The 24,136-nt window shown below is 45.2% G+C and overlaps 1 protein-coding gene across 1 annotated transcript in view; it reads right to left on the bottom strand.

Annotated features, from left to right (window-relative positions):
• Nucleotides 1–24,136, bottom strand: part of NRN1L (neuritin 1 like) — a 252,301-nt gene that overhangs the window by 70,555 nt on the left and 157,610 nt on the right. Inside the window, exon 2 of the mRNA XM_077457949.1 lies at nt 7,861–8,023. Within this exon, the coding sequence (XP_077314075.1) occupies nt 7,861–8,023 (163 nt within the window). The remainder of the gene's footprint in view (nt 1–7,860; nt 8,024–24,136) is intronic.

Genomic DNA, 24,136 nt, shown 5'->3' on the forward strand with positions numbered 1-24,136 from the left:
GGTTGCAGTGTTTCTTAAACTGTGGGTTTATTGTGAATATGGACGCCTTACTGCCTCCTAGTGGCCAGCCCGCTCATGTTAGGTAGGTCTTTAGTATTTAGGCTTTTTATATATTGGAGAGAGTGTTTGGCATAGGTAGGATTGACTGTTTATCCTTTTCTCTCTCTGTCTGTTTTACCCTTACAGCCCTTCTGGGTCTGATCCACAACCTATCACTTCTAGACGCAGTGGATCATCAAGATCACACCGCCATAAATCCTCCTCAAGATCTAGCCAGCATAGGTCAAGATCTGAACAGCATAATAAGAATTATTCTCACCCCCCTGCTGCTCACTCCAGCAAGCGTACGGAAAAATCATGCTGGGGGTGCAGGATGCCTGTTCCTTCGGACGTATCCTTATGCGATCATTGCTTCTCCAAAGCTGCAGATGAAAGGGATGATGCAGACCAGCGTTTGGAGTCAATAGTAAGACGGGTTGTGAAGGAGTCTCTGCAGGAGAGGGATGCTCTACAGCTGTGTGAATCCCCATCAGAATTATTGGCTCCTCCACCTGGAGAGAACCCATTGCAGGAGACATGGGAATCCTCTCAGCCAAGCCGCCTATCTGCTCCCATCTCAGATAGTGAATCTGACTGTGAGGATCCTGGTTTAGGTTTTGACTATGGACTGGTGCCTTCATTGGTCAAAGCAGTGAGAGAGGCTCTGAAGTGGGAAGACCCTATTACTTCCCCACCAAAGCAGAGAAAGTTCGTTAAACAGCTCAATAAGGAGCGACAATTTTTTCCCTTCCTTTCAGAGTTGGGTGACATTATTACCGAGGAATGGAGCAAGGTGGATAAAAAGGGTTCCATGCAGTCAAAAATCCTGAAATTATATCCGTTTAAAGAAGAGGATGTGAAGCACCTGGAGTCAGCACCACTGGTGGATGCAGCACTCATGCGTTTGGTGAGATATGTAACCCTACCCTTAGAGGATACGGTATCCTTTAAAGATCCTTTGGAAAGGCGGATCGATTCAGACCTCAAGAGGATATATCTGACTTCTGGAATGGCTTGCAAACCAGTGCTTGCAATGGCAGCGGTATCCAAGGCCATAGAATCATGGGCTGACTCTGTAGAGGAATTCCTGAGGGGTATTTCTATTGAGTCAGCAAAAGACTCCCCTATTCAAGAAATCAGGATGGCGTCTGCCTTTTTGGGGGAGGCATCTATTGATGTTATCCGCCTGATATCTCGGGATATGTTAGCAGCAGTCTCAGCTCGCCGTGCGTTATGGCTCCATCCATGGCTGGCGGATCCAGCATCCAAACAGGCCTGGTGCCGTATTCCCTTTGAGGGGTCATCTTTGTTAGGTAACAAGCTGGATACTGCCATATCCCGGGCTACAGGTGGGAAATCTGGGTTTCTTCCCCAGGACAGACGTCTTCAAAATCAAAGGCGTCCATTTCCTAGAAGACAAGGCCCTGATCGTGCCAGGGAGGCGCGGAGCTATAGACCTGGTCGAGAATTCTCAAGGTCATGGAGATCCAGGCAATCTTCTTTCAAAAATACCTCAAAAGGGGGTTCGTCCGGCAAGCAGGATTCCGCGAAATCCTTTTGAAATTGGGCCCGCTCAAACTTGTCAGGTGGGGGCTCGTCTTCTCCACTTCAGGCATGTTTGGGCGGCCTCAATTCGGGATTTTTGGACTGTAAAAACAATTTCCTCAGGTCACAAGTGGGGTTTTATCAGCACCCCAAAGCTAAGATTTATTCCCACAAATCTTCCAGAATCAAAAGAGAAGAAACAAGTCCTATTGACCTACGTGAACTCTTTACTGGATCAAGGCGCAGCCGTTCCCGTTCCAGAAGAAGAACGTGGAGAGGGCATGTATTCCCCTTTGTTTCTGGTTCAAAAGAAAAACGGCACATGGAGGCCGGTAATAGATTTGACCCATCTCAATTCCTTCATTCGCAAAGAGAAGTTCAAGATGGAATCTCTGCTTACCATCCAGCAGTCCGTGTATCTGGGGGACTGGATGATATCAGTCGATTTGAAGGACGCTTACTTCCATGTTCCCGTGGCAAAGGAGTTTCAACAATACCTCCGCTTTGCAGTAGGCATTCAACATCTTCAATTTACATGTCTTCCCTTTGGGTTAACAATGTCCCCACGGGTCTTCTCCAAAGTTCTTTTGGCAGTTGTGGCCTTTCTCAGAGTCAAAGGTGTTCGTCTCCATCACTATCTCGACGACCTTCTTCTGCTATCCCAGAACAAAGATCAGCTCTTGGAGCACAAAGACCTAGTCATCTCCACTCTACAGGAGTTCGGGTGGCTTCTGAACTTAGAAAAGAGTCACCTAGATCCAACTCAGTCTCTTGTTTTCCTAGGGGCGCAGTTCAACACAGCAGAAGGTACTATCGCCCTTCCAGAAGAGAAGGTTGGAGTCATACGAGACAGGATTCATGCAGCCCTTGCAGCATCCCATCTCTCGGCTCTCCAATGTCTGAGGGTGATTGGCACAATGTCAGCCACCATTCCCATGGTAAAGTGGGCCCAGTGGCACACTCGTCCCTTTCAGAAGGGGTTTCTACAACAGTGGGACTTATCCAGCCAGACACAGCGCATATTCCTCACTCCAGCCATGAGGACGTCTCTTCTTTGGTGGCTACAGGGGAAGAACCTGCGCAACCACCATTCAATCATTCCCATGTCATGGGTCACGGTAACTTCAGATGCCAGCAACCGAGGATGGGGCGCTCACTGCCTTTCGGAGGTCGCTCAGGGCAGGTGGACGTTTCCATCACAGAGAGTCGTCTCCAATGTTCTGGAGCTAAGAGCGGCCTTCCAGGCGCTTCGGTCATTCCATCATCTGACAGCGAATGCCTCGGTCATGCTAAGGTTGGACAACACAACCGCGGTGGCTTACGTAAAGAAGCAAGGGGGAACTCGCAGCTGGTCCCTGTTACAGGAGACGGAGCCAATAATGAATTGGGCTCAGAAGAATTTGTCCAACCTTTCTGCAGTCTACATCCCAGGGGTGCAGAATGTTCAGGCGGACTTCCTATCGCGTGTCGAGTTGGACAACAACGAGTGGTCTCTACACCGGGAAGTATTCGATTGGCTCCTGACCTTAGGATTGTCCCTGGAAGTCGACTTGTTCGCTTCCCCGTGCAATCGGAAGCTTCCGAAATATTACTCAAGGTTCAGGGATCCCCAGGCATATGGGATAGATGCCCTCACAGAACATTGGAAGTTTCAGACAGCTTACGCCTTCCCTCCAGTTCCGGTGATCCTGCAATTCCTTCGGAGACTCAGGTCAGAGAAGGCGGAGATTCTCGCAGTGATTCCTTTCTGGCCCAACAGACCTTGGTTCCCTCTACTGCTGCTCCTCAGTTTTCAAGAGCCAGTTCCCCTGCCTCTCAGGTCGGATTTGCTATCTCAAGGCACAAGGTTACATCCATGCCCATCATGTCTGAACCTCAAGGTATGGTTTTTGAGAGGGAAAGGCTAGAAGCTCTTGGTTGTCCGGAAGAGGTCATCCCAACCCTTCTCAATTCCAGACGCGGGAGTACTAATAGGGTATATGAGCGTATATGGTCCAAGTTTTCGGCCCATATGTCTACCAGAGAAAATTCTTGCAGTTCTCCAACAATACAAGACATACTAAGCTTTCTTCAAACAGGCCTTGATTTACCTCTAGCTATCAGTTCATTGAGAGTCCAAGTATCGGCTATTTCAGCCTTTACGGGTATTTCCTGGGCAAACCATGCACTGGTACAACAATTCTTCAAGGGAGCTACCAGGCTCAGACCCCAAAGAAAACCAAGGTTTCCTAAATGGGACCTCCCTTTAGTGCTGGATTTTCTCTCAAACCTTGGAAAGGATTCTACGGAGCCTCTGTCCATAAGGGATCTCACTCTCAAGACCATCTTCTTGGTAGCTATAACCTCAGCCAAGAGAGTTTCTGAGATTAGGAATCTAGGTTCGGAAGAACCCTTTCTGACTTTCTTTCCAGATAGGGCAGTATTGATTCCCATGTTGGGATCGCATCCCAAAGTAACCTCGGTCTTCCATGAGAATCAGGAAGTTGTGTTTCCCACTTTCAAAAACTCAGAGAGTCAGGATGTTCATCCTCTGGACGTAGGACACGCGCTTAAACAATATTTGGAAGTCACAGCTCCCTTTAGACAAACGAAATTTCTTTTTGTTCTCCCTCATGGCAAGAATAAAGGATTGCGAGCTTCGGCTAGATCTATCTCTACCTGGATCGTTCAGATCATCCAGAGGGCGTACAGAGCAAAGGGCTTGGCTCCTCCTGAGGCATTAACGGCTCATTCAACACGGAGTATTTCAACATCGTGGGCAGCTTCTCGCCATGTGGCGCCTGAAGTTATTTGCAGAGCGGCCTCTTGGTCTTCTATTAATACCTTTGTTTCTCATTACTGTGTAGAGCCAGCGGCTCTGTCTTCTGTTAATTTTGGTTTGCAAGTTTTGTCGGTTGACAATGCTAAATAAACTTTTGTTCTTTGCTCGACATTTTGCCCACCCGGGTGTGTTTGGCGAGTTATTTCCCACACGTATGCTGCCATGGAGCCTTTCAGGAAAACGGAAAATTTATATCAAATACTTACCGTAATTTTCCTTTCCTGATAGGCTCCATGGCAGCAGGAGTTCCCTCCCAAATGTCTGGAGTCGGCTAGTTACGGAACACTGATAGTAGCCAGGAGCAAAGATTTATGGGAGTTGGGTCCTATTGGGTAATCGTGGAGGCGGGGCTACCCACACGTATGCTGCCATGGAGCCTATCAGGAAAGGAAAATTACGGTAAGTATTTGATATAAATTTTCCGTTTTTTCTTCGTTTCTGTTATAAAATTTAGCAGATTAGTAATTTTTTCTTCATAAATTTTGGCCAAAATTTATACTACTACATATCTTTGGTAAAAATAAGTACAAATTGGTGGATATTATTTGGTCTTTGTGAAAGTTATAGAGTCCACAAGCTATGGTGCCAATATCTGAAAATTGATCACACCTGAAGTACTGACCGCCTATTTCAATTCTTGAGACCCTAACATGCCAGAAAAGTACAAATACCCCCCAAATGACCCCTTTTTGGAAAGAAGACATTCCAAGGTATTTAGTAAGAGGCATGATGAATTTTTTGAAGTTGTAATTTTTTCCCACAATTCTTTGCAAAATCGAGATTTTTTTTCCTTTTTTTTTTTTTTCCACAAAATTGTCATATTATCAGGTTATTTCTCACACACAGCATATGCATACCACAAATTACACCCCAAAACACATTCTGCTATTACTCCCGAGTACGGCGATACCACATGTGTGAGACTTTTACACAGTGTGGCCACATACAGAGGCCCAACATGCAGGGAGCGCCATCAGGCGTTCTGGAGCACCCAGGACAATTCTGAATCATCATTTATTTGCTAGAAAATTACAGAGAACCCCAAAACATTATATAGTTTTTTTAGCAAAGACCCTGGAGAATACAATGGTGGTCGTTGCAAATTTTTATCTTACACGGTATTTGCGCAGCAATTTTTCGAACGCATTTTTTTGGGGGAAAAAACAGTTTTGTGTTTAAAAAAAAAAAACAGTAAAGTTAGTCCAATTTTTGCATAAAGTGAAAGATGAAGTTATGCTGAGTAAATAGATATCGAACATGTCACTCTTCAAAATTGCACATGCCCGCGGAATGGCGCCAAACGTCGCTACTTAAAAAATCCCCATAGGCGACGCTTTAAATTTTTTTTACTGGTTACATGTTTTGAGTTGCAGAGGAGGTCTAGGGCTAGAATTATTGCTCTCGCTCTAACGTTCGCGGCGATACCTCACATGTGTGGTTTGAACACCGTTTTCATATGTGGGTGGGGCTTACGTATGCGTTCGCTTCTGCATGCGAGCACATGGGGACAGGGGCGCTTTAAATTTTTTTTTTTTTTTTATTGTTCATTTTACTTTATTTATTTTAGTTTGACATTTTTTTCCCCAAAAATAAATTTTTGATCACTTTTATTCCTATTACAAGGAATGTAAACATCCCTTGTAATAGGAATATGGGGTGACAGGTCCTCTTTACAGTGAAATCTGGGGGTCAATATGACCCCACATCTCACCTCTAGGCTGGGAAGCCTGAAATAAAAAGTTGGTAGAAGCACCGGAGGGCGGTGAGGGGTGGGGGGCGTCTATGGCTGGGTATTGCAGGGTATCACCGAGTATGGCTGGGTATGGCAATTTATGGCAGGGTATTGCAGAGTATTGGCGGGGTATTGCAGAGTATTGGCGGGGTATTGCAGAGTATTGGGGGTATTGCAGAGTATTGGGGGTATTGCAGAGTATTGGGGGGTACTGCAGAGTAATGGCAGGGTACTGCAGAGTATTGGGGGGTACTGCAGAGTATTGGGGGGTACTGCAGAGTAATGGCAGGGTACTGCAGAGTAATGGGGGGTACTGCAGAGTAATGGGCGGTACTGCAGAGTAATGGCAGGGTACTGCAGAGTAAGGGGGGGTACTGCAGAGTAATGGCAGGGTATTGCAGAGTAATGGGGGGTACTGCAGAGTAATGGCAGGGTATTACAGAGTTAAGGGGAGGTACTGCAGAGTAATGGCAGGGTATTGCAGAGTAATGGGGGGTACTGCAGAGTAATGGCAGGGTATTGCAGAGTAATGGGGGTACTGCAGAGTAATGGCAGGGTATTGCAGAGTAATGGGGGGTACTGCAGAGTAATGGCAGGGTACTGCAGAGTATTGCAGGGTATTGCAGAGTATTGGCAGGGAATTGAAGGGGTTAAATTCGGTGAGCAGCGATGTGGGCACTGCAGATGCAGCCCACAGCACTGCTAACACCGATCTCTTTCCCCTCCGCTGTACCGATTGGTACAGAGAGGGGGAGGGAGGAACCGGCGTCATAACATGATGCCGGTTTGTTTACAAGTGATCACTCCGTCATTTGACGGAGCGATCACGTGGTAAACGGCCGCGACGAGTGTCCGTTTACCGTGATCCGGCGGTCATGGATGATCTTGTGTGCGCGCCCCAGGGGGCGCGCGAGAGCAGAATTCTGGGAGGCCGTTAATTAACGGCCTCTCAGAGTTAAACAACCGCCCTGAAGCCGTTAATCGGCAATGGGCGGTTGTTAAGTGGTTAAAGCAAAACTAAACTTGGAGTTAGGCTTTAAACTAAAAAAAAATGGGCAAAGCTTCATTGTTAGATCAACATGTATTGTAAAGTAGGGAGTAGTGAAGAAAGCGATTTTTTTTTTTTTTTTTTTTTTTACATTTTACCCTCCCATTAATGACAATACTTATACATTTTGGAAAAACTGATTTTGTTTTTGTCAGAATTTCCCCCAAATTGATGTATGAGTCATTCTCCCTCTCCTGAAGTAGAACTATAGGCAGCATTTTTTCTTTATGGATAGGATAGGGGAGTTATAACCCTGTCTGATTTTTTTTTTGTCATCTGTGTCCCATTGGGGAGAAGACTTCCCTTTACTTCCTGTCCAATAGCTAAAAAGAAGTGAGAGGAAATCCATGCAAATTGGGGAAGCCCCAATATATCTGATCAGCCCCTATCCTATCCACCTTTAGGAGAACTCTGAAAACTCACTTATTCAGGGAAGCCTATCCCGCACCCTCCTAACACCTATCCCAGTGCCACCCCCATCAAATCATTACCCGCATCTATTACCTTTTGTACCACCACCCCCTTCCTTTAGAATGTAAGCTCTACGAGCAGGGCCCTCCTGTCCCTTCTGTATTGAACTGTACTGTAATCGTGCTGTCCCCCCTCTACATTGTAAAACGCTGCGTAAAATGTTGGCGCTATATAAATCGGGAATAATAATAATAATTAACCTACTTGCATATAAAATCAAGCTCTTCAGTGTCATCCAAGTCTTCATTTACTTTCATGTTATGGGTATTCTGAGCCATACTGTCTCCCAGGCTGATAAGACAGTTAGCAAAGCCTTTATAAATAGTGTCACAGTTCTTGCTTGTCGCATTTACAGGAATATGATAAACTTCAAGGAACAGAGAGAGAGAGAGAGAGAGAGAGAAAAACAAAGCAACAGTTTGATGAGTATGTCATTTTGATGAGTTATGTAAGCAATTCAGGCATAACATATCAATATCAGAATGTTATCATAAATAGGATGCATTTAGAGTCTAACTCAATTTAAATCTTTTGTTTTCTGATAAGTCAGGGAAGGCTTAAAACCAGTCGGGTTCTAAAATCTTTCTTTATCCCTACTAAAGTGATTTTTTTTTTAATCATGTTTTAAATGCTGTCTATGTCCCTATTTAAGTTATTTCCCTTAGCTATGATACCAAGTTCCTGGGGGACAGAGACAAAATAGGAATTGAATTGGGTATTTACCATTTATTTTGTTGGAGGGCAAAATATTTTCCTATTAACTACCCTGGCACCTTGTATTTGGTCCATTTGTACAAAGCAGCATTCATAAACAAAAAATGATGAAAAACCTTTTGGGTGTTGCTATGACTAATTACATTTTTAGAAGAATTTCATCAGGGGCATCAGATATTCACAGGAAGAAATGAATGCACTATACTGACTGCACATTTTTTTACTTCTTTTGGATTTTGTTTCACATGCAATTTACAACCCCAGCTGTGTAAAATCGACATAAAAACAGAATGCAATGATTTGCAAATATCATAAATCTATATTTTATTCACAATAGAAAATAAAAAAACATATCAAATATTTAAACTGAGAAAATGTACCATTTTAAGAAAAATAAAATGTCATTTCAAAATTGATGGAGCAACAAGCCTCAAAAAAGTTGTGACAGTGGCATGTTTACCACAGTGTTACCACTGATATAGGATTCTGCTCAACAGTTCTGGCTCTTTTTTGCTGTGTTTTTCATTCCAAGATGTATCAAATATTTTCAGTTGGTGAAACGTCTGGACTGCAGGCAGGCCAGTTAAAGCGGAACTTCAGTAATTTTTTTCATCTTTCCATCTATTACATCTTCTGCCCTTGTTTTTTTTTTTTTTTTAACCTTTTTTTCCCTTTTTTTTTCAATAAAAAATTACAGGAAAAAAAATTATTTAAAAACACACAACTGGCCTATTTACAAGTTTTGAAAGCAAATGTTGCATGAGGTGCAGCAGAGTCAAAACAAAAATAGGGAGGTTGTAAAATAGCTTATGGTGGATATAGGATAAGCAATGGACGTCATGTACAATGGTTATGAATTATGAGGATGCATGGGGGGTGGTGTTGGAGTGTAGGAATCATGTGTGTGCGTCTCTGTGTTCAATAAAGATGGAGGAAATGAGGAAGAGTTAGAAGAGGGATAGGTTGAAGTAAATGGTATTGTGGTAGGGGCATATATAGCTTGATGGACCACCTGCATTAACTGAAACTTGACATGAGGCAGTCGTTCTGGCATAATACGTCGCATGTCATCTCCTAGGGATATTAGGAAGCTGGAGATGCTTTCTTCTTGGTGGGCTGGCTCACGTTCACAGGCTTCTCGCAGTTGATCCCTCATCTCCCCCAGAACGTACATTACTTCTGCTGACAGGGGGTCAGGAAAACTGACTTTTTTCTTTGGCACTTTTTTACCCCGCTGGTGTGGGGATGGTCGCAGGATTTTCTCCTCTGTTGGGATAGCGACGCTGACTGAGGAATCGGCCTGTTGGGAAGGCTCAGTCTCTGCTTCTTCCTCGCCAGCAGCCTCTGCCACAGGGATGGGCAGACTCTCCTCGCTTTCCTCTTTGATATTTCCAGATGTTTTTCGTGTTGTCATTGAAGCCTTGAGGAACTGTAGCTTTTCTAAAAAAGATGAATTCTCACTTTTTTAGCAGACCCAGTCCTCTGACTGCCCAAGGCATTAAGATCTCTCTTGAAACGGTCTCGCAGGCTCTTCCAGTGGATTTTTAGCTGGCGCTCTTGAAGCTCTCGCTCTTTTCTTGACATAGTATGCCAATGTGGGTTCACTCGACGAGTCACTTCAACCCAAGCCTCCTTTTTCTTATAGCAGTCACTGTAGGATGCTAAGGAAGTATCATACAGCTCTGGATGTTCCTCTATAGCCCGGATTAGCTCTTGGACATTAATGTTTCTCATCTTGAATGCCGTTATGGTCCTAGGCATGCCACCATCTGTATTGATATCGGGAGAGAAATCATCTTCATCTTAAGACGGTCATTATGGACCCGGAGTGCTGGATCTGAATCAACCACCACAATATTTAAGTCTTCCTCCTTATAATGTCTGTAAGGGTTAATATCTTCCTGTGTAGAGTCCTGAGAATACAGAGGATTGGTTCCATATGCGGTAATAACTATAGGATCTTCTTCCTGCTTAATGTGCGTGTCTCCCTCCTGCTTAATATTCACAATGCACTGATCTTCAATCTTTAGTTCTAGTCCTGGCATAAGGATATGCTCTTCTTCGTTCTTACAAATGATACTCTCCATTTCTGTCAAAGTACAATTGACAAGATGGAAGCCTCCAGCAACTTCCCTTGCGTCTCCGCTCTATACTCTCCGAAAAAAGAACGTACCCAGTACTTCCTGCAAGCCTAATTTTCCCTTGTTGTTTTAACTTTGAATAGGAAAAAAAAAATCTGCCAGTAAATGCCTTATACAGCCCAGTTCCTGTTTCTTGTCTGGTAAAAAGCCTAGGCTGACCTTATGCACAGCTCTCTCTCTCTCACTCTCGTGAGAGTTTGCCAGGAAGGGAGGGGAGATGAGTCATAAGAGAGCCAATGAGTGCTGCAGAGCTGGAAGTGTGCTTCTGTGTGTCTGTGTAAATTCAGGAAGTTAACAGGCAACAGCTTCAGCTGCCCACAGTTAAAACGGATGCAGCCAGACTCAGTGGAGGGAGATTTCTGCAGCATATTTGGCAAGTACAGAATCACAGTATATATAAAATAATATGCAAAGTGATTGGAGGGAAGCTTCAGAGATGAATATGTTTTTATTCCAAATTATGTGAGCAGACTGCAGTTCCTCTTTAAGCTTACAGACTCTGCTACTAGGTACGCCCCCTCCCGCCTCACTGTGATGCTTCTACCAACTCACTCCTGCCATCGGTGAGTCGGAGAACGGATCCACCGGCCCCAGATGTTGACCATAGAAATTTCCGGCAGAGCAGATGGTCCCCGGAGTCTCTGGGATCGTTTGGAGGCTGGGCACGATGTTGTCACGTTACACCCGGCCTCTGCATTCAAACAAATGGTGCCGCCTCAGCTGGGAAGCTGAGATCCTTTTTTTTAGTTTTTTTGTTTTTTTAGGCTTATCAGCCTAGAGGTTAAATGTTGGGTCTTATTTACTTCATAACTTTTTTCTTTTTTTTTTGACTGGTTCAATTATTTTTATTATGTTTTTATACACATAAAAACAAAAGCATTCCATTTTAAGACCATATAAAAATGTATATATGCATATACATACACATTCATAATACACACATGTGGGTGGCACAGTGGTGTAGTGATTAGCACTCTCGCCTAGCAGTAAAAAGGGTCGCTGGTTCGAATCCCAACCACGACACTACTTGCCTGAAGTTTGCATGTTCTCCCTGTGCCTGCGTGGGTTTCCTCTGGGTACTCTGGTTTCCTCCCACACTCCAAAGACATGCAGGTAGGTTAATTGGCTTCTGTCCAAAAATTGGCCCTACTATATGAATGGGGACCTTGGATTGTGGGCTCTTTGAGGGTAGGGACCGATGTGAGTGCGCAATGTACAGGGATAGGGACAATTGTAGACACTCACTCAGGTTGAACTGGATGGTCTGGTATCTTTATTCAACCTTACTAACTATGTAACTATAAAACACAATTGACATAAACAGGGATCTATCTCATAATATACTCCATCATGTTGAATATATTTCACCTAACCCCTCTGTCCAACCCTCCAGTCCTCCCTTCCCAACAAAAGAGAGAAACACCCCCCCCCCCCCCACCTACTCCACTCAGAGGTGTTATCAATTATTATTGTGATAATACAATTTGTTAAAGATCTCCAATGCGCAGGTACCCCCCTACTTAACACCCATGTTCACAGGAACAGTCATTACTTCCCTCATTCAACCCTGCTACTATTGATGAGGTCCCTACACTTTTGTCTAATGCCCACCTAACCACCTGCCTCCTGCTCCCTTGTAAATGCTACAGTCGCCCTCTGGCTCTATTCTACACTCACATATTCAGTCTCTCCCTCCATGCTGGCATCTTCCCCAACTCTCTAAAACATGCACTAGTTACCCACATCCTTAAAAAGCCCTGACTGGACCCCACCAATCTTAACAATCTCCTTACTCCCCCTTTCCTTCAAACTCCTTGAACGTCCGGTTTACAACCGACTGAGCAACCATCTGACTGAGAACAAACTTCAACAATTCCCCTTCAGTCCGGATTTCACTCTCAACACTCCATGAAAACTGCTCTACTTAAAATCACAAATGATCTACTAATGGCTAAAAGCAACAGATACAGTACTATTCTGTACTACTCCTCCTGGACCTCTCTGCTGCCTTTGACACAGTGAACCTCCCCCTCCTCCTCAAAACTCCACTTTTTTGGTCTCTGTGACTGTATTCTTCAGTGGTTCTCATCCTACCTATCCCCCCTCTCCTATTCTTAATCTACACCTCCAGACCTGTGACATCCAGACTTAGCCTGGGTGTCACACCACTTCCTCAAACTCAATTTATGGGGAGCGTGGCTTGCGGTACATGGAGTAAGACGTGCTGACTGCTCTCTCCACCGGATCTCCTGTATATTATCCCGACTGCCTTCAGTTACCGCACTGCATCTGTGATTTATACACCTCCTGGTATACAGCATACTTCTAGCTATCCTCTGCTGCCAGTCCCACCCGCCGCTGACATGTCTAGAAAAGGAAAATACTTTTTATCAGCGCTGGACCATGCTGGCCAAGATGGCGCCCATCTGCCACATTAAGCCAAGGAGGCAGCACAGAAGCTGTTTTCAAAGGCAAACTACACGGATCCTCCTGCCACACAGACCCCCTTGTTACCCACACTGGTAACGGCTGCACATGCTGTGGAGGAGCCAGATCCTAACTGGGTTGAAGACCTTGAGGAGTCTGCCATGTGGAACACAGGGAGTACCCCCGCCACCCCAGCTTCTCACCATGAGTCCAGTACAGCAGGCATGGAGGATCCTGAACCCACACAATGCTGGCTGCGGTCACCTCATTAAGGGTGTAAAACTGGAGATAGCCATAGTTAGACAGGACATGCAAAAGCTGAGGGAGCACACGGCTGCTCTGGAGGGTCGCATGAGTACTGTGGAGGATGATATGCCATTAGAGCACGATGTGAACCATGTGCAATCTCTAACTAAAGCCCACCCAGCTAAAGTGCGAGGAAATAATATCAGAGCTGTGGGAATACTGGAGAGGGGCTGAGGGGAAAAACCCTGTTGTCTTTATTGAGAGATGGCTTACAGAAACATTTGGCATGGAATAATTTTCCCACATGTTCACAGTGGAACAGGCCCACAGGGTGCCTGCAAGGCCTCCCCGTCCTGGTGATCCACCCAGACTGTTCCTGTTCAAACTACTGAACTTTAAAGATAGAGATGCTATCCTACACTTGGCTTGAACCAAAGGAGAGGCGATGAAAATGGATAATGTCTGGATTTAGTTTTATCCTGATTTTTTGGCTGAACTACAACGCTGGAGTGCAAAATTCGTTGCTTTGATGTCACTTACGCCGTGTTGTACCCGGCTCGACTGCACGTGGCTGCAAACAACAAAACCCACTTCTTTGACAACCCAAATACTGCTTCTGAATGGCTGGATCGCAAGGAGCATACTCTGTGCAGGCTGGCAGTGACCTGAATACCAGTTTATGTGTGCCCAGTTGGGCTGTATTGCTAATCTGAATACTTTCCTTGCTGCATGATTGGCCTTTAATCCTGCAAGGCAGTAAAGAACTGTTTTCCTGTTTAACTTACTGCCACTGCTGTTAGTGGAACTGCAAGCTCCTTCAGAATACTGGATTACCCAGAGACATTGGGGCCCCCATCTGTATCTGTCCCGTGAGGACTCTTATGCCGCATTCACACGATCGGACTCCAATGGGAAATGTTGGATGTGAGCTTGTTGGCTGAAAGTCTGACCTTGTGTGTGCTCCATCAAACATTTGTTGTCGGACTTTCCGCCAACAAATGTTGGCTAGCAGGTTCTCAAATTTTCCTCCAACAAAACTTTAGTTAAACCAAAAAAGTGTGGTGCTTGAGTTGCAGAAAAACCTAACCCACATAAGTACCTTAAATACCAGTGAAAAACAAAGGACGATCAATCATCCGATGGGGATAAGGAGCTCGGGTATCGTATCCCCGTCGGATGATTGAACATCCTTTGGTAAATATCACTGATGATTAAATGGTTTAAAGTTCTCCGGGAGACGACATATAGGACGCATTATCATTGGGTTTTTGATAACCTACAGGCCTGTATGACTTGAGAGGTGTAAGCCCCTTTAAGTCCACGTCATCTGGTAAGCCTCCTTTCCTTACTACGGTGGTGGTGTCATCCCTTCTATGCTTCCAAACGTTACATCAGAGGCTGAATTTCACTTCTTTTCTATATTTCACATTTAGATTTGTGATTCACATTGCACACTTTGAAGAGTGTGAAAAGTACTCACTTGATAGTCTTTATTTGTCTTTATTTGTTTTTATATGTTTCTTTGGTTCACAATCTTTGAGTCAATTTATGTACTTTACTGATTTGCTAAATTTTCACTGGTATTTAAGGTACTTATGTGGGTTAGGTTTTTCTGCAACTCAAGCGCCACACTTTTTTGGTTTAACTATTGTATTTTGCTGTGTGGTCTATAGCAGTGTTGGCAGGTAGGTAGATGAGCAAGATCACCACATGGATCAGTTTGCCATGGCGTTACAAATGCTCCTGAGTCACACGGCTCACCTGGAATCCCCCACTGTGGATACTCAGGTTCAATCTGAGTCACAGGCCATCCCTGCTGCTGCCCCAGTCTCTGTGCAGGCACCCGCCTCAAGTATTACCTCTATAAGAGGTATGTCTGGTTCTGCTCCACTTCCCCAGAGATTTGGGGGTGATCTAGTTCAATGCAGAGGGTGTCTCAATCAGGTTGAGATATACTTCGAGATGCTGCCCCAGGCATTTCCCACGGACAGAAACAAAGTAGGTTTCGTTATATCTTTGCTTTCTGAAAGAGCCTTGGCCTGGGCTAACCCTCTATGGGAGAAAAAAAACTGTTGTCTTGAGTTACCCTGAGTTTGTGGCCTCCTTTAAAAGGGTATTTGACGTTCCTGCACGCTCCGCTTCTGCTGCCAAGTGCCTCATGTCCATCAAACAGTGTATGAGAACTGTTGCCGACTACTACAATGAATTCCGTACTCTGGCAGCAGAGGTTGTTTCTAACAATGAGGCCCTCGTGGCTGCTTTTTCTCATGGTCTCTCAGATTACATCAAGGATGAGATAGCAGCTCGAGATATACCTACTGAGCTGGAGAGCTTGATATCATTTGCCATCCTCATTGACTCTAGACTCAGAGAAAGACTTTCTTTTAAGGAGTGCTTGCGGAAGCCTCCTGTATGTTTGCCTCTGAGCTTTGCAGTCCCACCCGTGCCTCCCTCACCTCCCATGCCTCCTGGTACCAAGTCGGTCAGTGAAGATGAACCCATGCACCTGGGCTTCACGCGTGTCTCTGCGGATGAGAGAGCCTTTAGGAGGAGGGAGAGATTGTGCCTTTATTGTGGCCAGGCAGGTCACTTTTTGAAGTCTTGTCCTACCCGTCCAGGGAACGCCCGAACCTTGAGGTCCTGTCATGGACAGACCTTAGGTGGTGTTTCGTCCCCAGTTGTCCAGAAAGATAAGCCCCTGGTTTCAGTCACCCTTTCTTGGGTCGTCCATTAAGATACAGGCTCTAATCGACTCTGGGGCTGCAGGCCTGTTCATTGATGCTGCCTTTGTATCGAAGCACTCGATTCCACTGCAGCTGCGCAACACTCCACTTGCCATTGAGGCTCTTGATGGGAGACCTTTACAGCCTGCCCATGTGACTCATGAGACGGTTCCGTTGTCCATGGCCATAGGGCCATGTTTCAGCTGGTTATATGTTATCCTTGGTTACAGAGGCACAACCCCTCTTTTGATTGGCTCTGTGCTGAGGTTCTCTCCTGGTCACCACAATGCAGTGAGACATGCTTCCTGAAGGTATCCAAGGTCCTGTGCACCTCTTCTCTCTCCTCCCTGCTGGAAGAGTACCGTGATTTTAGAGATGTCTTTGACAAAGGTCAAGCCAGTAGTTTTGCCCCATGGCCAGGTTTACCCTTTGTCGGTCTTGGAGGATAAGGCCATGGAGGAGTATGTTGCAGACGCACTTTCTCGAGGTTTCATCCGCAAATCCTCGTCTCCTGCTGGTGCTGGTTTCTTCTTTGTGAAAAAGAGCGGTGAACTGAGACCTTGTATAGATGATAGGTTTCTCAATCGTGTCACGATTAAGAATGCCTACCGTATTTCATTGATTACAGAGTTATTTGACCGCCTCAAGGGAGCAATGGTTTTCACGAAGCTTGACTTGAGAGGGGCATACAATCTTGTGCGCATTAAGGAGGGCGACGAGTGGAAAACTGCATTTAATACCAGAACAAGCCATTATGAATACCTGGTAATGCCTTTTGGCCTTTGTAACACCCCAGCAGTTTTCCAGGAATTTATTAACAATGTCCTCCGAGATTTGTTGCAGTTGTGTGTGTGGTGGTTTATCTCGATGATATCCTCATATTTTCCAAGTCCCTGGAGAGCCACCACACAGTCTGTCGTGTGCTTCAGAAACTAATAGAGAATAATCTCTATTGCAAACTGCAGAAGTGCGAGTTCCATCGTGAGCAAGTTACATTCCTGGGCTATGTCATTTCCACTGCTGGTTTTTTCGATGGACAAAGAGAAACTTTCGGCAGTCCTACGGTGGCCTCGACCCGTGGGTTTACGTCCTCTGTAGCGTTTCCTGGGCTTTGCCAAATACTATCGGAAGTTTATTCGTAACTTTTCGTCTCTGGTCAAGCCCCTGACTGATATGACCAGAAAGGACAGTAATCCACATAGTTGGTCTCCGGAGTCCATTAAGGCCTTTGAGACTCTCAAGGCTGCCTTTGTTTCTGCTCCTGTGTCGGCACATCCTGATCCTACATTGCCTTTTATCCTAGAAGTTGATGCTTCTGAGACTGGAGTTGGCACCCTTCTATTTCAACGTCCTAACTCTGAGAGCGCTATGCATCCGTGTGGCTACTTTTCCAAGAAATTGTTACCTGCTCAGTGCAATTATGAGATTGGTGACAGAGAGCTGTTGGTGATCATTTTAGCCCTGAAAGATTGGAGACATCTCCTAGAAGCTACCACTGTGCCGGTTCTTATTGTTACTGACCATAAGAATCTTACATTCTTGTCTGAGGATAATCCCCTCTCCCAGAAGGGCATGATGGGCTCTTTTCTTGTCGAGTTTTAATTACTTCGTTTCTTTCTTACCCGGTACTAAAAATGTAAGGGCTGATGCCTTGTCACAACAATTTTCCTCCACTTCCAAGTCGGAGTCAGTTCCGGTTCCTGTGATTCCTCCTGATCGTATCTTGGCTACGGTTCACACCAGTCTTACGTCTCCTTTGGGTGACAAAATTCTTGCTGCTCAGGTCCATGCTCCTCCTGAGAAACTTTGTGACTGCTGCTTTGTCCCAGAGAGTCTCCATACTGCCGTGCTCCAGACTCTCCATTCTCCCAAGGCAACTGGCCATCCTGGGAAGAATCAACTCATTTGGCTCATTTCCCAACAATTATGGTGGCCTAGTCTACGGACTGATGTTACTGCCTTCGTAGCTGCCTGTTCCGTATGTGCTCAGAGTAAGACTCCACGACACCTTCCAGTGGGCATTCTACAACCCATACCCAATGGAGAGAGGCCCTGGATCCACCTGTCTATGGATTTCATTGTGGAGTTGCCCAACTCCCAAGGCAACACTGTTATCCTTATGGTGGTTGACCGGTTCTCAAAGATATTTCATTGTATTCCACTTAAGAAGTTGCCTACTTCTAAGGAAGTGGCTTCCATTTTTGCTCGGGAGATCTTTTGCTTACATGGGCTACCCAAGGTGATTGTCTTGGACGGGGTAGTCAGTTTGTCTCCCGATTCTGGCGAGCCTTTTGTGCACAGTTGGGAATCCAGCTTGCTTTCTCTCCTGTTTATCACCCGCAGTCTAATAGGGCTGCAGAGCAAGCCAATCGGTCCTTGGAGCAATTCCTACATTGCTATATTTCTGACCACCATAACAACTGGTCAGACCAATTATCATGGGCAAAGTTTTCTCACAACAGTGCCTTGAATTCTGCCTCCCGATTGTCTCCATTTATGGCGAATTATGGTTTCCAACCTTCCATGTTGCCTGACTCGTTTGTTCCACAGAGTATTTCTGTGTTAAAGGAACATCTCCGTGGTCTTCATTCCACTTGGGTACAAGTCCAGGAGGCTTTGCGTCATGCTAATGATAGGTACAGACTCCATGCTGACGGCAGACGCCTGCCTGCACCTTCCTACTAGGTTGGGGACAGGGTCTGGCTGTCATCTCGCAAACCTCCAACTTCGTGTTCCCTCACTGAAGTTTGCACCTCAGTTTATTGGGCCTTTCCATATCCTTCGCAGGGTTAACCCAGTGGCTTACGCGTTTGACCTTCCTCCTAGTATGCGCATCTCAAATGTGTTTCATGTCTCCTTATTGAAACCATTGGTCTGCAACCGATTTACCACCTCAGTGCCACGTCCTAACCCTATTCAGGTTGAGAATCATGAGGAGTATGAGGTACAATCCATTGTTGACTCCCGTAGGTTCCGTGGGCGAATACAGTACCTGGTGCATTGGAAGGGGTACGGTCCGGAGGAACGCTCCTGGGTTTCATCCTCGGATGTACATGCCCCTGTCCTCCTCTGCGAGTTCCATAGAAGTTTTCCCCTCAAGCCTGGTGGCCCTTCGAGGGAGAGGGGTCACTGAGGAGGGGGTACTGTCAGGGCTGGTTTAGCCCTTCCTTCTCTAGGCTGGTTTCTCAGCTGTTGGCTAATTGCAAGCTCTCATCTCTCTCCACAGTTACCAGCTGTTCCTGATCCTGCTCGTCTGACCTGCCTACTTAAAGCTGTCCAGCTCACTTCATCTCTGCCTTCGCCTTGGTCACATCACAAGAAACCATCTCCTGCAGTTCTGTTTAAAGACTGGCTTGCTGACATCGCTTCTGGCTCCTTATCCTGTTTGCTATTGCTCCACTTGGATCCTTGACTTCTGGCCTGGCTGATTACCCGATCTGGTTATTGAACTCTGGACTGGCTGACTACTCGATCCGGTTACTGGACTCTGGCTATGCTTTGACTACGCTTACTCTATTTACCTTTTATTTTTTATTTATAAACAAGTGTGATTTAATTGTACTTCTGTCTCGGTCTGGTTCATGGTTTCTGACAATAGGCCAATTTTGTTAATAAACACAGATATTAAATTGTTGGCCAGGGTTCTTGCCACTTATTTGGCGAAGGTGGTGTCTGGACTCATACATCTCGACCAATCAAGCTTCAGACCTGCACGGCACTAAATATTAGACAACTTTTTCTAAATATACAGCTTCCAGTAGATAATCTGGGCAATAGGGCAGTGTTCTCGTTCGACGCTGCCAAAGCTTTTGAGAGCGTCAAGTGGAAATACCTATTGGGCTGTTTTCGTAAGTTTACAGTTGGGAAGACCTTTCTTGCCTGGATTCAGTTGCTCTATGTGGCTCCCAGTGGGAGAATATGCATTTATGGAGTACTTTCAGAGGCTTTTCCCCTACATTGTGGGACTAGACAGGGGTGCCCATTGTCCCCTCGGCTCTTCGCCTTGATGCTGGAACCTCTGGCGGCAATGGTGAGAGCATCTCCTGCCATAGTGAGATTTCATAGGGGTGAGAGGGTGGACAAAGTTTCCCTATATGCCAATGACACCCTGATATACCTGGGGGACACAGCAGGATCCCTGGAAGTTGTCATGCGACTTAGAGACAAATTTGATCAACATTCAGGATTTGTCATTAATTGGCATGAATCCTCACTGATGCCATTTGATCCCCTGCCCACAGCCCTCCCTCTTATAGCCTCCCAGGTGGCCATGGTTAACTCCTTTAAATATCTGGAGGTAATGGTGACAGGGGATATAGGAGAATATATCACATTGAAACCTATCTTGCAGAAATTTTTGCAGAAGTGCTCCAGTTGGTGCAAGTTGCCCCTCCCTGTTACTGGCAGAGCTAACCTCATCAAAATGGTGTGGGCTCCCCAGTTGCTGCAAATCCTCCATAACGTTCCCGTGTTTATCCCTCAATATTGGTTCGCTCACATAGATTCCAAATATAGAGAGTTGATCAGAAAATATGGAGTAGCTAGGACTAAACTGACTACTTTATAATATCCCAAAGACCAGGGGGTTGGGCCGTACCTTTCACATACTTTCTGGCCACCCAGTTGCAGCACCTGGCTGTGTGGCATCTTCCACTGGTGGCTGATCTCTCCAGGACATTGCTGATTAAATCCATATTGGAGTTTTCTGCTCAGTCTTAGCTGGAAATGGGCCTGCCAGAACTGCCCTTTCAATTCCCCACAATCCAACTCTTATGGAAGCTTTGGGTAGAACTAAAGCATAGATTAGGTATCACAGGGTTTCTTTATAGTACCCCTATCTAAAGTAATGGGTCCTATAGGGAACTGGCTAAACTGGAAAACTGTTCCACTTGGATCGAAGTTGGAATTAAATATTTATCGCAACTTGTTCTCGGGCAGGAAGTGAAATCATTTGACCAACTTTGCTTAGCGTTCCCTTTGCTAAAAAATAGGTACTATATATACATGCAACTACGTTATGCTCTCAGAGTTCAGAGTAGGGCATCCACGTATCTGGTAGAGGACTGAAATCTTTTTACGGATATTTTTTCCACCTCTAGCAAGGAAGGGATCATCTCTAAGATATATGTATCTTTACTGTGATATGCTCAGGCCCCAGATTTGTTGCCTTTAGAGAAAAATGGGAGGCAAATCTTGGAGATGGGGACACCTGGGAACAGATTTTAGCGGCTGGTCCTCTGGTGTCAGTATCAGCAGCAAATAAACTGTCTCACCTGTTTATCCTCCACCGTGCATGTCAAACGCCGGTACAGCCACATAAATGGGGTTGACGGGATTCGCCCATATGCCTGAAGTGTCAAGTACACCAAGGAACTCTTATTCACATGTTATGGAGATGCCCTAAACTAGTGAGATACTGGCATGATGTTATCAAGTTTATCAATACTAAATGTCAGACTCAACTTGACTTTATCGGTGCACCACTCTATAAATGCCATAAATCGTACATCTGCCATTTCACATGATGGTGTGAGACGGCAGATCGTTCTCTGTAAAGGAAGGGACACATGTTATATTTTATGTGGAAAAACGCACAAGCAACCAGCCCAGTACAGATATTGAAACCAGAGGTGGTTTAAAAGCGTGTTTTGACCAAGCTTAGCTGCAAGGTCACACACTCTAAGGTGAGCGCATACACCAAAGGGGGAGCACAAGAGTGGACATGAGCTCATGCTTTTTATTATTTCCAATAAGAATCAGAAGAATGGACTGAATCGGAATAGACTATGTTTTATTTGATTTAGTGCATGTTAATGCATGAATATTTCTGCACAGGAGCATTTTAAAGCACTATATTAATCTCTGGTGTTGTACTATTTAAGCACTTTATTTAAACACTGTTTACATATACTGTAAAAGTGGATGCACTTTATATAGCTTTATATATAAGTTTTCACATGCTGTCATGAGGTATAATCGTATATGATTGCAGTATATATACATTTTTTTGATTTTCAACTATTGAAGGTAACAATAGCACTAGTTTATGTGGTGGTCACATGATATTATCTGGATAGGCTGCATTTTATTTGATTGTTTACTTGGTTAGCACGAGCATATGGGACGTGATCAGTGCTAGCGGGTGCACAGAATATTATATTGTGTGTATATATTAAGGAAAATTGTTATCCATACTTACCGTAATTTTCCTTTCCTGGATCTTCCCCATGTCAGCCTACTATGGGTCAGCTCCTCCCCCTCTGACCCCTCCAGGACCACCTTTTTCCTAGCCCATAAAGGGCGGCTGTCTACCCACACCAGTGTTCAAAAATACCTACCTCACAATGGATAAACTGGGTGGGAATCATCCGGCTGACATGAGGAGGATCCAGGAAAGGAAAATTACGGTAAGTATGGATAACAATTTTGCTTATTCCTGAACCCCATGTCAGCCTACTATGGGATGTACCAAGCAATATTAAAAAGGGAGGGAAGACAAAAAAATAAGCCAAACCCTCAATGCAATGCTACTCAAATTTTTAATGGGTGACAGCCGCTGTAATAACCATAGAGTCAAATGTTTCCTCAGGTGGACAAGCCAAATTAAGCCTGTAATGCCTAATAAACGGTGTTGGGCGCACTCCAGCTTGCTGCTCTGCAAACTACCTCAGGGACGACCTTTGTGTATGCTGCCCAGCATGCTGCCATACCCCTCATAGAATGTGATTTAATCTCTAAAGGAGGAAGAAAGCCCAGCATTTTGTATGCAATATGTATGGTCTTTGACAAATCAGCAGACACAACTCTGGATGTTGCCTGCATACCCTTTAAGGCCCCATTGGGAAAAACTACAGCTGATCTGCTTTTAGTCCATTTCAGGTAGGTTGAAACCGCAGAGCCCAGGTCTAACCTACTCTACTCATCTACTCATCAGCTATATCCGCCGGAAAGGCTGGGAGAATGACCTCCCAGTTCATACAAAATTATATGGCAACCTTAGGTAGTTAGCTTGGTATTGGCCTAAGGACTATCTTGTCTGGGGGCACCAAACATTATGGTTCTTTAGATGAGAAGGCGCACAACTCGGAGACTCTTCTGGCGAGGCAACGGCTAGTAAAAAAACAAAAAACTGTTAAAAGAAATAATGAGAAAGCTTGATCAAACGGAGGAACTAGCGATATTTCCAAGACTAGTGTTAAAGCGGGGTTCCACCCTAAAGTAGAACTTCCGCTCATTGGAACCCCCCCCCCCCGGTGTCACAGTTTGCACCTTTCAGGGGGGAGGGGGGTGCAGATACCGGTCTAAGACTGGTATTTGCACCCACTTCCGGGCATAGACTCCCATGGAGTCTATGCCTCTTCCTATCCCGGAGCGCTGTCTGCTGAGACACACACGGGTCCCAGAGACAGCGCGGACCATTCCTATTGCGCTGCGCGACTCGCGCATGCGCAGTAGGGAACCGGGAAGTGAAGCCGCAACACTTCACGTCCTGATTCCATCTCCCAGAACGGCGGCGGCAGCAGCCAAAAGCCGAGCGATCGATCGACCTTGGCTGCCGACATCACTGGATCCTGGGACAGGTGGGTGTACATTTATTAAAAGTCAGCAGCTGCAGTATTTGTAGCTGCTGGCTTTTAATATTTTTTTTACAGTGAAATCGCTCTTTAAGTCCAATTTTGGAAAAAAATATTTAAATGGAGGTCTGATTTCTATGGCTGCCCCTAAAAATCAGATCACCAAAGGATGTAGTTCATATCTTGTACTCGACATAGCCAACAAAGTGAGGATTTGACCCTTCAGGGAATTATAAGCTAACCCTTAGAGACCACTCTGCAAAAACTCCAAAATGTTATATACTGAAGGAGATCCGATCCAAGGTCCCAACCCCTTTCTGTAGTATTACAGATCTGGTGATAGGTTACATTCGTGGACCTCTTACGAGCCTGTAATAATGTCTCCACTACAGTTAAAGCCAGTTAAAGCCTCCCTCTCACTTCCAATTCCAATCCAGTTATTAACTTCATCCTCCTGCAGTTTGGGTGTCAGGCCCCACTCCACAGAAGGAGATATTGACAAGGAGGCAATGGGATTGGCGAGCCCAACTTTATCCTCCAAGCCAGAGGAAACCACGGCTCCCTGAGCCAGTAAGGTAAGACTACTATTGCTGTGATCTTTTCTCGATGAATCTTCAGCAGTATTTTGAGAGCCAATGGAAGCAGCAAAAGGGAA

The sequence above is a fragment of the Lithobates pipiens genome, unplaced genomic scaffold (assembly GCF_037356315.1).
Source record: "Lithobates pipiens isolate NorthernLeopardFrog02 unplaced genomic scaffold, aLitPip1_a1.2 Scaffold_10, whole genome shotgun sequence".
In the NCBI taxonomy this organism is placed as follows: domain Eukaryota; kingdom Metazoa; phylum Chordata; class Amphibia; order Anura; family Ranidae; genus Lithobates; species Lithobates pipiens.